This window comes from Eucalyptus grandis, chromosome 7 (genome assembly GCF_016545825.1).
Source record: "Eucalyptus grandis isolate ANBG69807.140 chromosome 7, ASM1654582v1, whole genome shotgun sequence".
Lineage (NCBI taxonomy): Eukaryota > Viridiplantae > Streptophyta > Magnoliopsida > Myrtales > Myrtaceae > Eucalyptus > Eucalyptus grandis.
This window is the reverse complement of record NC_052618.1, coordinates 28,201,048-28,213,805: the sequence shown is the minus strand read 5'-3', so window position 1 is coordinate 28,213,805 and position 12,758 is coordinate 28,201,048. Positions and strand designations below refer to the sequence as shown.

Below are 12,758 nucleotides of genomic sequence, written 5' to 3'. Positions count from 1 at the left end.
GGATGTAAGCTTCAATTATATTGTTGACGTATGTCATTACTATGAAAATTACAAGATAATAGCAAATGGGCAAAATTAAAAAATGATGGGTTTCCTCAATATCGCGATCTTTGTATTGTGTTTGATGATACATATACTACTAGGGAGTATGCAGTAGGAAATGCATAAGACTTAGTGGTGTTAGAGGGAGAAGACAATGATGTTAGTAGCGACAAGGGTGGTGGTGCTATGGTAGGTGATCCAGAGGAATTTAATGAACACCATGTTGATGAGGAAGTCTTTATATTTGATGCAACCACCATCCCAGTCCCTAAGAAGCACAAGTTGAATATGACTCCAAATTCCGAGAGGAGAAGAAAGAGTAACACCTATGATATTAGTGTCACCTACAAAGCCATTCAATAAATGATCAAATTCAAGACGAGTCGATCAACAAATGGCTCCATGCCTTTATAGGCCCCACCTCCTGTAGACCCCTACTTCATAGGAGTTGTGGTTACTGTCCTAAATGGCATGCTGACTTAAGTAGAATCTTTACAACAAAGTTCTGAACTAGACATGTTTTAATGCCACTTGGAGAAAGGCCGTCTCATTTTTCTACCTAAAAGGAGACGTGGACTTCTTGAATCTTTTTAAATTATTGTTAGAAATTATGCTATGGATTTATATATGACTTAATTTCATTCTATGACTTATGTATTTGAGACTTTGTTTTTTTTTTTTTAAGTTGCAATTATGATGACATTATTACTATTGTTGATTATTATTGGAGTCCTTATTTAATGGGTTTATGTTATTATTTTGTGTGATAGCATAGATAATATGGATGGAGGTGAAAATAGCATGTATAACGGTCAACTAGCATCAATTGAATTAGTTGAGCATGATTTTGATGATTTTGATCTTGATATACTAATAGCATGGTTATCCATTGTTACTGTAGATATGCCCATGTGCACGAGAGAACCTATTAGGGACAGCTCATTGCCAGGTACCCAATGGGTAAGGGAGGTTCTTTTTGGGCATTTAGATAGAGTATATAAAGTTTTTAGAATTGAGAGACATGTCTTTCTCAACCTTTGTGATCTAATGAAGGTAAAAGATTGGTTGGAAGATAGCCGATATATTAAAATAGATGAACAAGTTGGGATTTTCTTATCTATGATTTGTTACAAATACTCAAATAGAGATTTATGTGAGAGATTCCAACGTTCAGGACAAACTATTAGCAAGTACTTGACTAAAGTATTGCAAAAAGTTCTCAAATTGGCAAGAAAGGTTATCATACCACCCTCCTTTTATGTTGTTCCACGAGAGATTCTTATGGATCTTAACTATAAACATTACTTCAAGGTAGAATTCTCATATATTCATTTACACCATCAATTTTATTTTTGTTGATCTTGTAAAATATTGATCTTTGATAAAATGACAAGGTTGTATAGGCACTATTGATGGCACCCATATTCATGCTTCTATACCTGTGTCGAAGCAAATCCAATTGAGAGGTAGGAAATGAATCACCACTTAGAATATGATGTGTGTTTGTTCATTTGATATGAAATTTACTTTTATGTATGTTGATTGGGAAAGCTCTACCAATGATTGACGGGTGCCTTCAACAGAACTTGAGACTCCTTATTTGGAATTTCCTCATTTGCCACCAAGTATTTGTTTGTCCTCTAAAGAGTAATTTTTATTTTTTATGATTGTACTACAGTTACAAATCATGACCAATAAATGAATACCTTATTATAGACAAATTATATGTGGTGGATTCTGGTTATGCAGAATTCCAGGATTTTTAACTCTTTTAAAAGGTGAACGGTATCATTTAAATGATTATAGGGGTAGAGCGAGATAACCAATAATAGGAAGAGAATTGTTTAACTATTGGCATTATTCTCTAAGGAATATCATTGAAATACCATTTGGGGCATTAAAGAATTGCTTCTTCATTTTGAGACACATGTCTTCATTTACAATTTGAAAGCAAGCACATATTGTATTGCATGTTGTCATATCCATAATTACATTTGTGATCAAGACAAGATGGATAAAAAAATTTCCCTGTATGGAGATTTGCAATACCTATTTGGACCTACGCGGGATGAGGTTGCGAGACGATACATTGACCAAGGAAGGAACCGAGATGAACATGCTTAAGAAAAGTATTGTCAATACAATGGTAAGGGATCATAATATCCCAAAGATTCTATGAAATTGTATTTTCAACTTTTGTAATGTACTATTTTTATTTTCGAATATTATTTTATATTTGAGGATTTACTATGTTGTTATCTAAAAAATTTTATTCCTAGAAATATAAATTTTATTCTCTTATCAAACAAATTCCTGTTCAAAAAAACAAAAAATTTTAGTCGTTATCAAACGTGTTTCTTTGCTCATAAACTCATTCAATGAATAGAAATTGATAATCAATTTCTGGCCAAAATTTGATTTTGTTCCAAAAATTTTGTCATGTGCACCTGAGGTGTCAACAACACTATATATTGATTGATACACAGACATCATGATTCATGATTTCATATTATTTTATGCTACACCTTATTATAAAATGTCATATACTATATGTCGATTGGACATCATGACTAATGACTCCGTGTTATATTATGCTATATCTTATTAGATTGGTTGATACATAGACATCATGATTCGCGACTCCATTTTATCTTTTGTATACGTCTAGAAAAGACAAACATCAATCGGCTTCTTATGACAAGAATGGAAATATCATTGAAGTTGGCGTGTGGAAATTGGCAGATGATAACCATATAATTAAACCCCATATCTCGGCGAGTTATTAGTGCTACTAGAACATTTTATCGCTTATTTAATTGGTAAACCTAAAAAGTAAAGAATGAATGCTCACCTCAGTGATCTAGCTGCTATCCAAATTTTATAGGGTTAATACCCTGAAAAATCCCAAACTAGTACACTTGTGACAAATTTACCCTAAACAATTTTTTTGACCACAAAAACCCTAAACTGGTATACTTTTGACAAATTTACCCCAAATCGGTACACTTGTGACAAATTTACCCTCGGTTAGTTTTGTTAAATTTTACCGTTAAAATATTAAGTTAAATAACACATGACAGTTGATTGATATACCAATTTGGGATTTTACGCTCCATTTGTCATAGTTTACAATTTTTGTGATTTTTTTGGTGATATTAATCTAATTTAGTGGATGGTATATTTGTCACAAATTTATCGGTTTGGGGTTTTTTATGGTCGAATAAATTAGTTTGGGGTAAATTTGTCATAAATGTACCAGTTTAAGGTTTTTTTATGGTTAGTCGGGGTAAATTTGTCACAGGTGTACAAGTTTGGAGTTTTTTATGGTAAAAAAAATAGTTTGGGGTAAATTTGTCACAAGTGTACCAATTTGGGGTTTTAGGGTATTAAACCAATTTTATAATCCAGTCAAAGTCATCGTTCCATATAAAACAAAATTGTATCTCATGAAACGCATTTATCATGCACCAATCGCATGAAAATTCTTGCTTTCCACGTATGATGGTGTATATCAACAAGACAAGGCAAGTGCGTAGGGCATATAAAAACCAGCATATGAATGCAAAAACTCAATATAAACTTCTGATCGACTCTCTTTCTTCTCATCCTCTATAGTGAACTCGCTTCTATATTACTTCAAAACTCAATGGACACAGAACTGCTCTATGATATGTCTCCCTACACAAGGATCTACAAGGATGGCCGAGTGGAGAGACTTCTGGGCACGGAAACTGTCCCTCCGTCACTTGACGAGAAAACCGGCGTCAATCGAAAGATGTTGCCATTTCACCGGACTCTGCCGTCTCCGTGAGACTTTACATCCCAAAAGCTGCGACCGATTCTCTACAAAAGCTCCCTGTGCTTGTATACTTTCACGGAGGAGGCTTCATAATTGAATCGGCACAGTCGCCGACTTACCACAACTATCTCAATGCCCTAGTCGCGGAGGCCAACATCATCGCCATCTCCGTCGATTATAGAAGGGCACCGGAGCATCCGCTTCCAGCAGCTTATGATGATTCGTGGACTACCCTCAAATGGTGGCCTCTCATTCTACCAGAAATGGCCCGGAGGACTGGCTGAATTCTCATGCCAATCTCAAGAAGGTGATCCTGAACGTTCTTCATTTTCTATTTAGATCACCTGCCGGTATATATATGCTAATAGTTACAACGTCCAAACTCACAATATTAGATTCGTCTTTTGTTTGGTGTAGTTGTGGCTGTAATATTGCGGTGTTGCTTTATGATTGTGCTATGAAGTGTAGTCTCTAGTATCTTGTGGTGACATATGTTAAGTAACACATCTTAAGAGTGGGATAGGCTGTTTCTTGAATGCTATTATATGCTAAGGATGAGAAGGAAGCGAGGCGGGGACGGAGATCTTGGTCCCCAAACCCGTTTCGTCACCGCCGTGTGCCCCTACGGGGCGGTTTTGCCTTGTGGGCTAGTGGGGACCCACCATATAATCAATATTTTTCTCAAAAAGAAATAATTCCAAATTCTAGATGATTATTTGACATTGTTTTTATTCTTATTAGTATTATAAGAAAGATGGCCTCATGGGTGGATTTTATAAAAAAGAATAGCGGCGTGGGTTGGTTCTAAAGAACTAATCAAGCTCCTTTTCAAAATTGGTCAATATGGGACAATTGTGAAGATGAAACACACGGAAAATTATTGGTCCATATTGCTTTCCTAGAGTCTAAGCTTGCATCTTCTACAAAAGCGATTTGTAAGGAGAAGAGATGGTTCTTAGGATTATATTTAAAATATTTCATATTTTTCAACAAACAGATTAAAATAAATATATATTCATTAAAGTGCACAAGGGGCATATTAGCCCCTTCGTGCCTATTGCCTGTGCCATGCCCTGCGGGGCTTTTTTGGGGGGGGGGAATTTGCAGCATTCGGAGTGGCGCACCATGCCCATCTCTACTATATGTAGCTACAGCTGCGAGGTGCTACACTTGTTTGAAGTTTGTCGAGCACCTTTTAAAATTTGCAGTAACGATTTTCACAAAATAGATTTTGGGGAAATTGTGCCATAAAGACTCTTGTTCACTTTTAGAAATAGGTCCAATGTCTTAGCCTTCTGACTATTAAGAGGTTGAAGCCAAAATAGAAAACCTGTTTCAATTTGCCTCCAAAGTATAGAAAAAAGGTCAGCTTAAATGTAGGATACAATCTAAAAGTTAAGGCGACTTAAGATAAAGTTCTATACGAATTTAAAAAGATTTGAGGTTCTCAATACAGAAAAGATAATTTCATACTCTAAAATTAGGAGAATAAGCCAAAAAGAAAAATTAAAGCCACACTAAAAATTGATTGCAAGAATTGTTCCTAGAATATATTTTTTAATGAGGGTTATTTGTTTCATCATAGGCACTGGATTGTTCGAATTTCAAAATGGTTTTGGCTGGGCCGTGAGGATTTCCTTTGTTATTGACAAGATAAAATAATGTTTTGCCATTCTTTCCAGTGATCGATCGGTCGCTCGAGTCTTCTCGAATAATTGCAAACAGTTGGCGGTTTCCGAAACAATGTTTGGTATTTACGTAATATAATTTTCTGTTGCGACCTGTTTATTGGAGTATCCTTGTACATGCTCAGCAATGACTGTACACTAATACAACATTCTCTAAATACTTCATAGGTGTTTATGGCTGGAGATAGCGCGGGGCCAACATAATTAACAACATGGGCATCCGATTGGGAGAGGAAAAGCTAAATGGAATCGAATTTCGAGGCGGTATTATGGTGCATCCTTATTTCTGGGGCGACGAACCATTGCCTTTGGAGACCACCGAGCCCAAGAAGAGGTCCTGATCAGGGACTTATGGCGCGCGGCGAGCCCGACGACCCTGGGTGTGATGACCCGCTAATGAACCCGGCAACCGACCCGAGGCTCTCGAGTTTCAATGTCAATAGGGTCCTGATTTGTGTTGCTGAAAAGGATATATTTAGACAGAGGGGTTGGTATTACAAGGAAGTGTTGAGTGAGAGTGGATGGAGTGGAGTTGTGGAAGTGATGGAAGCACCGGGGAGAATCATATTTTTCATTTGTCAATCCTAGCTGTGATAATGCTGCGAAGATGATGAAGAAATTGGTTACCTTCGTGAATGAGGATAAATAGGGTCAGAGATATTATTGTTAATTAGTAGCTTATTTGTGCGTAGCTTCATCTGTATCCGGGGCTAATTCTTGTTCCGAGCGGGATATTTTCTTATATGCTCTATAAATTTTGAATCTTGTTAGCAAAATCGTGTGAGTGGCAACTTGTTGGCTGGGTACCTTGATGGTACTTCTCCAATAATGTTAGCTACTTAGGAACATCAAATGCAATTATCAACCTTTTATGAAAGTTTACCACTCAAACAAAAACTTATCAGTGAAAATAGTAGTTTACTTGCACTAATAAGTGACCAACATAGGGCCACTATTGATGGAGTAAGTGTTTACCTGGAGTAAGGAATTTGCCAATTACAAGTGGAATGTGAGTTATCTACTTATGCATCACTCAAAACAAAGCTTAGAATTAAAATTGGTAGCTTCCCAACGCAGGTCCAATCAAAAGTTATTAGTTACAGTCAAGTCATGAACTCGTCACTGTAAATGAACTTTGAAATAAGCAACTCACGGACATAGGTCTTTTATTACTTTAGTAAGTGACAAACACTTTTTTCAGGAATTTACAAACGCCAAATTCAATGGTAAGTTATTTAAGTTGTTTACTAATTTATCATTGGCAGTGGGATCTTACTATTGAAATTAGTATTATACTAACAAACTAGGTGGTTGGATGAGTGATACAAGACTTGCTTTATAAGTTGAAGGTCACAAGTTTGATTCTTCAATTTATCTTTGGTCTTAGAAAACCTTGGTTACTATGCAAAGAAGGGCCTTAGGTGTTTTACCAGTCTTGCACTTCCCGGCTTGCACCTAGTGGGATTGCGGTGATAGATTTATGCAATGGGCGGTTGGCATTTTATTAGGGCCTTAAACCAAAGATTTTAACTGCACATGAGGTTGGGTTGTGGTGATGGGTTTATCCAATGGGTAGTTAGTATTTTATTAGGGCTTAAACAAAACATTTCAGCATTGCATGAGGGAAGTCGAACTTCGTCCAAACTTTTTTTTCCATAACAAGAGTTAGTGATGTATTGGAGAAATTAATTACTTACCCTACCAATGTAGGCTCACACTTAGGGTGGTAAGTTATTGACCTAGTAAGAAGCTAACCAAAGTTCAGTTCAATAGTAAGTCGTAAAATTGGAAATAAATTCTTGCATATCGAAGTTATTAACTTATTAATAGAAGATAATTGATTAACTAATGGCAACGTTATGAGCGTTGCTAGTAGGACAGTACCGAAACTTTAGACCAGCGACAGTGGAATAATGGCCACATATTGCAATTTGGAAAAGATAGGCAACCGGAACGTGGATTAGAGATAGTTTGACGCATTTAAAGAAACAAATCCAAGGATATTATTCAAGCCAAAAAAAAAAAAAAAAAAAGCCATGGGATATGAACTGCAACTTTGAGGTGATGAATATAATTCCAAATTCAAATATGTTCTTTAACATTTTATCTATAATTAGTAGAATAAAATAAGACGGTTATAGAATTTATAGAAAACTAGTTTTGAAAATTCTAAATAAATAAAAGGATGAAAATATCACTATAAATTATTTACACCAATCACTAAATAGATTTTGCGTTAGAGTTTCAAAATCACAGAAAAGAAAAGGTAGAGAGAAAAAGCTCAAGGATAGTTTTTTTGTCACACTCCTTAAAAGGCAAAAGATGAAAGAAGGGTCAATTAAGTCAATTCAGTCTAAACCGTTGCCCTACTTTTAGCCGTTGCATGGCATTAGATAAGGAGATCCTCTCTCCGCTTATATGTTCATCATAATTGCTAATATCCTCTTGCTGTTAATGAGAAAAGCAACGAGAGATGGTAAAATCAAAGGGATAAAGCTAAACAAACATTGTGCAACTCTATCTCACTTCTTGTTCCAGATGACTATCTTCTTCTTGGATGGAAAAGTAATAGAATGCTAGAACATTGCTAAGGTTTTAAACTAGTATTGTTTTGACCGTAGTAAGTTCCTATATTAATATGGGAAAACCATGTAAAAAGTTATAAGTCTATTACACTTTTATCAATTTAGTCCTAAGCCTTTTAATATTATTAATTGAGACCTAAAATTTTTCACATTTTGTTAGTTGAGTTTATTTGACCAATTTTAGCTAGAAATCACTAATATAAATATCAATGCTAACACAAAAAATTTTAGTAATATTTTTCAAATTTATGATTTATTATTATTATTATTATTATTATTATTATTATTATTATTATTATTATTATTATTATTATTATTATTATTATTTTATTTACTCTGGTTGGCAAGGGCATTACAGCCATTGCTAGCCAATAAGTGAGGGTGTTAGACTTAGCCTAGATTTGGGTGAGGGTCCAATACTCTCACGTGACCAATGAGGATGCGTGCAGCCCTTGCCTATGGCCGGCCCGATCTCGTCGGTTAGAGTGGAAAAAGAAAAGAAAAAATAAATGAAAATAAAGTAAATAAAAAATCTAACAATATTTAAAATGTTATTAAAAAAATATCCATTTCAGCATAAGCCATGCTACATAGAACAACCAGTATGTACGTCAGAAATTTTTAGCTGAAATTGGCATAGACTCAATGGGCAAATCATGAAAATGTTTCAAACTCAATTGGCACAATAAAAGTTGAGGACAGAATTAGAAAATAACAATAAATATGTGATTTTTTGGATAACTTTTCCAATTAATGTACTATTTGATTTCAAAGGAGTTAAATCATGGTTTCTGTTCATAAAATTCTAAACGCAATTGAACGTATCAAATAAGTATATAGTGATGAAAAGAATATCATCCCATGGAGATTGATGCTTAATGAACTAATTATATACTAAAAATAAATTAATTCTAAAATTTATCTAACAAATCAAAAGAGAATTGAGAACAAATTAAAACTAAAAATATTAAAAGCAAAATTTCGAGACTAAATGCAGTAAATCAATCAAATAAATATGTTAAAGCATTCGATTTCATCATAACCATTGGATATAAATTTCAAATTGTTACACGTACAAAAACAATATCTAACATGTGATAACGAAATTTTCTAAACTATTTACTATCATATCTCTAAGTATAGCCAACCTACTCAATTTAATAATCCACTATATCTCTATGTGAATTTAAATAAACATAAGCGCATTAAAATTTATTAATATTCTCGATTCACAATGAGTCTTTTGAATCATCTTATCTTGAAAGCTGCACAAATAATATGGTATATCTCTCTCCACGTTTAATTCATGGTTATATATTATAAACAATTGCATATTATCACTTCTTAATTTCAAACATGCATATAAGATTATTGAAACGGTGGCTAGTCATTCAAAAGTATTAAGCATAATAATATATAATTCATATGAATGGAATCACTTGTATGCATAAATCATAAAATTCGCATCGTCATGATTAAGCTACATGGTAGCCCTAACAAAAGAAAATTAGAACATAGCAAAAGAAGAAACGAAAATATAAATTAAACTTAGCATCTTAAATCAAAGAATAAAATTACGTCATTACTTTTGTCTTCTTTTCAAAATACTTGAAAAAACTCTAGAATAATGAAAAACGATCTAAAATAAAAACCTCGCTATCCTCTAAGCTCTCAACATTCTCATATTTATAGAATACATCCAAGACCCTTATTTTCAGGTAATTGCTTATTTTTCGCATAAAATTAGGGAGTAAATCAAATGATTTTTATTTGATATCTATCTACCAAAACTTGCAGATAAAATTAGGGAACAAAATCAAAATTCCTTGATTTGATATCTTTCTTCAATGCATTCTGATTTGAATTCCTGATTTTTGTTATTTTTTTCTTATCTTCTCCATATCTGTTATGCTGCATAATAAGAAAAATTGAATAATTAGAAAGAAATCCAAATATTTTCTCATAGATATTGCATTACTTGTTGCCTAAAATAGGTCAAATAACTCCATTTTTATAGAGTTATCAAACTCCCAAACTTAACATGTTACTAATTCTCAAGCTTAAAAAAGCAAGATATAATGCATATTTAAGCCAACAACCTCCTCAATGACATTTTTCCACCAATTGTTCAAATTCACAATTCAAAGAAAAACACCTATTTCATTCAAACATTGAAATTGATTCATAAGTTAAGACTTATTCTAACCATGTGATCCAAGTGTGTATGTGAGTCTTCATCTTTTCGAATTATATACGATCCAGATAAATTCACATTGGTATGCAACCTCTAAAAAATTCTCTATAATTTTGACCAAATCTCATAGGTTTGCTTTTCATTCCTCTCTCCACTAATGTAAGCTATTCATCCAATCAAAAATCAATAGGTTTTTATCGGTTTGTAATGTAAGGCTGGGCTTTGGGTAAGATAATGGTAATTTTAAGCTTAAATCACCCATCAACACGTTGATTTCTAGGATCCAATCAAAGGCAATGTCATTGTCCCTAATTTCCTCCTTCAAGATAATCTTTTTGCCACCACATATCATCATTCCTTTCTTTCTTCTTTTTTTCATTGCTCTTTTTTTTTTTTTTTTTTTTTGAATTGTTGTATGATGGAGTTTCTCCCGAAGTCCCTCATAATATAACATGAAAATTTCCAACCTATTGAATATCCAAAAGACTCACTCAATTGAAAGTTGGACAGGGAACCATAACATCAATTTTTTTTTTTTTTTATGATACACCCCAAACAACCATAGCAATTAATTTTTTCTTTTTCATGCCCCATACTTCTTCCCAAATTGCTATTAGACTCAAATAAAATTTTTCCTCAAAAAAAAAAAAAATCAACGTGTTCATGGGGCATAGGCCAATGATATAATTTGATAAAATCTAGGCTAAATATATAAATGGGTATCAATAAAAAATTAAATAATAATTAAGACTCAACAGGTAACTAGGGGCAAATAAATAGGGTTGGCTTGAAAGGCTCAATCGATTCAAAAATTACCTAAATCATTTTCTCAATTAGATGTCATAGGATTTCGCCTTAACAAAAAATCAAACAAATTCTAAGATTTTGGTAAGACCTAAGAAAATCACACTTTACATGAACATTCTAGATTTACACACAATTCAAAATGTAAGGACTATTAGTACTTTCGGTAAGTGGATCGACATAATCATAATTAAAATTAACCACACATCGTTGCAAGTTTTCAAATGAAATTTGAATTTTCCTAAGAATAGAAAAATTCATAACAAGGAATGCAATCATGAAAGAAATTTCAAGAACAGCAAAAATTTTGTCTTCCCTTCCCCCTAAAGACTTGAATGACGCATTGTCCTCAATGCAAAAAGAAAAATAGGAACAAGAAAACTCCTTTAGTTGTAGGATGTGTTCATGGATGGCCTTGATGACTAAATTCCCCAAAATGTAGTCCCTCAAGAAAAAATTAACCTAGATAAAATAGAGGAAAATTAATCTTTTTCTTCCTTTTTTTTTTTTTTTTTTGCAAAAAGTTAACTTAATAATAAAAAAATAATGAAAATTCTTGGATTGTCTCTCGAAAGCGCTTGCTTTATAGTTTTCAGTTAAACTATCTCAAATGTCACTATTTTGGAGAATGAAGTTCAATAGTGGTTGTCTACTTATTGTAACCACCTTCAAAGTGGGGTTTAAAACGTTGACCATTAACCATGAATGTGCCCTCGGTATCATGCGTAACTTCAACTATTCCGTATGGGAACACTTGTGTGACTGTGAAAGATCAAACCATCGAGATTGTAACTTTCCTGGAAAAAGTTTGAGACGAGTGTTATAAAGTAAAACTTTTTAACCAATTTTGGACTCTCTTATGAATATGTACTTGTCATACCATCTTTTGTATGCTCTTTTATACAACTTACAATTTTTATAGGCATCATTGTGAAATTCCTCCAATTCATTCAGTTGTAATAATCTTTCTTCATCTACACATTGCATGTCAAAATTCAGAAATTTTAATGTCTAATATGCTTTATGCTCTAATTCCACCGGTAAATGACAAGCCTTCCCAAACACTAGCCTAAAAGAAGACATCCCAATTGGAGTTTTGAACGCTATCCTAGAGACTTCATTGTTTTTTTTTCTAAAATTCTTGATTTACCTATTTGAAACCTCTACTTAACTACTAATTTGAGAATGATAGAGGTTGCAACCTCATGTGGGACTCCGTACTTACTCAAAAGTGCTTCAAGCTATTTATTGTAAAATGTGTCTCCCTATCACTTATAATTGCCTTAGGAATGCCGAATTAGATAAAAATGTTTTCTTCAAGAATTTGACCACAACCTTAGCATTATTTGTTGGCAATACTATAACTTCTACCCACTTAGACACATAGCTCCACAACCATCAAAATGTATAAATTCCTATAAAAATGTTTAAAGGGTCCCATGAAATCAATAATGTTGTTTAAAGGCATCTATTTTTCCTTGAAATATTTCAGTTCTCTAACATCTATCATATGATTATACATAGGAGTATGAATCTTTAAAAAGTGTGGGCAATAAAATATAGATTGTAAAATCTTAGCTGCAATTTTAATGACACCAAAATGTGTGCCTCTCCATCATGACAATGATGTAGAATGTTCGCCTTCT

At 33.4% G+C, this 12,758-nt stretch overlaps 1 protein-coding gene across 1 annotated transcript; it reads left to right on the top strand.

The window, feature by feature from the left end:
* The first annotated feature begins 3,603 nt into the window (after positions 1-3,603).
* Positions 3,604-6,243, top strand: LOC104453215 (probable carboxylesterase 12). Its single transcript, XM_010067739.3, is given in 9 exon segments — positions 3,604-3,803; positions 3,806-4,081; positions 4,084-4,148; positions 5,698-5,716; positions 5,719-5,865; positions 5,868-5,909; positions 5,912-6,076; positions 6,079-6,105; positions 6,108-6,243. Coding segments are annotated over 9 exon segments (927 nt in total). The 5' UTR covers positions 3,604-3,688; the 3' UTR covers positions 6,179-6,243.
* Positions 6,244-12,758: the final 6,515 nt, after the last annotated feature.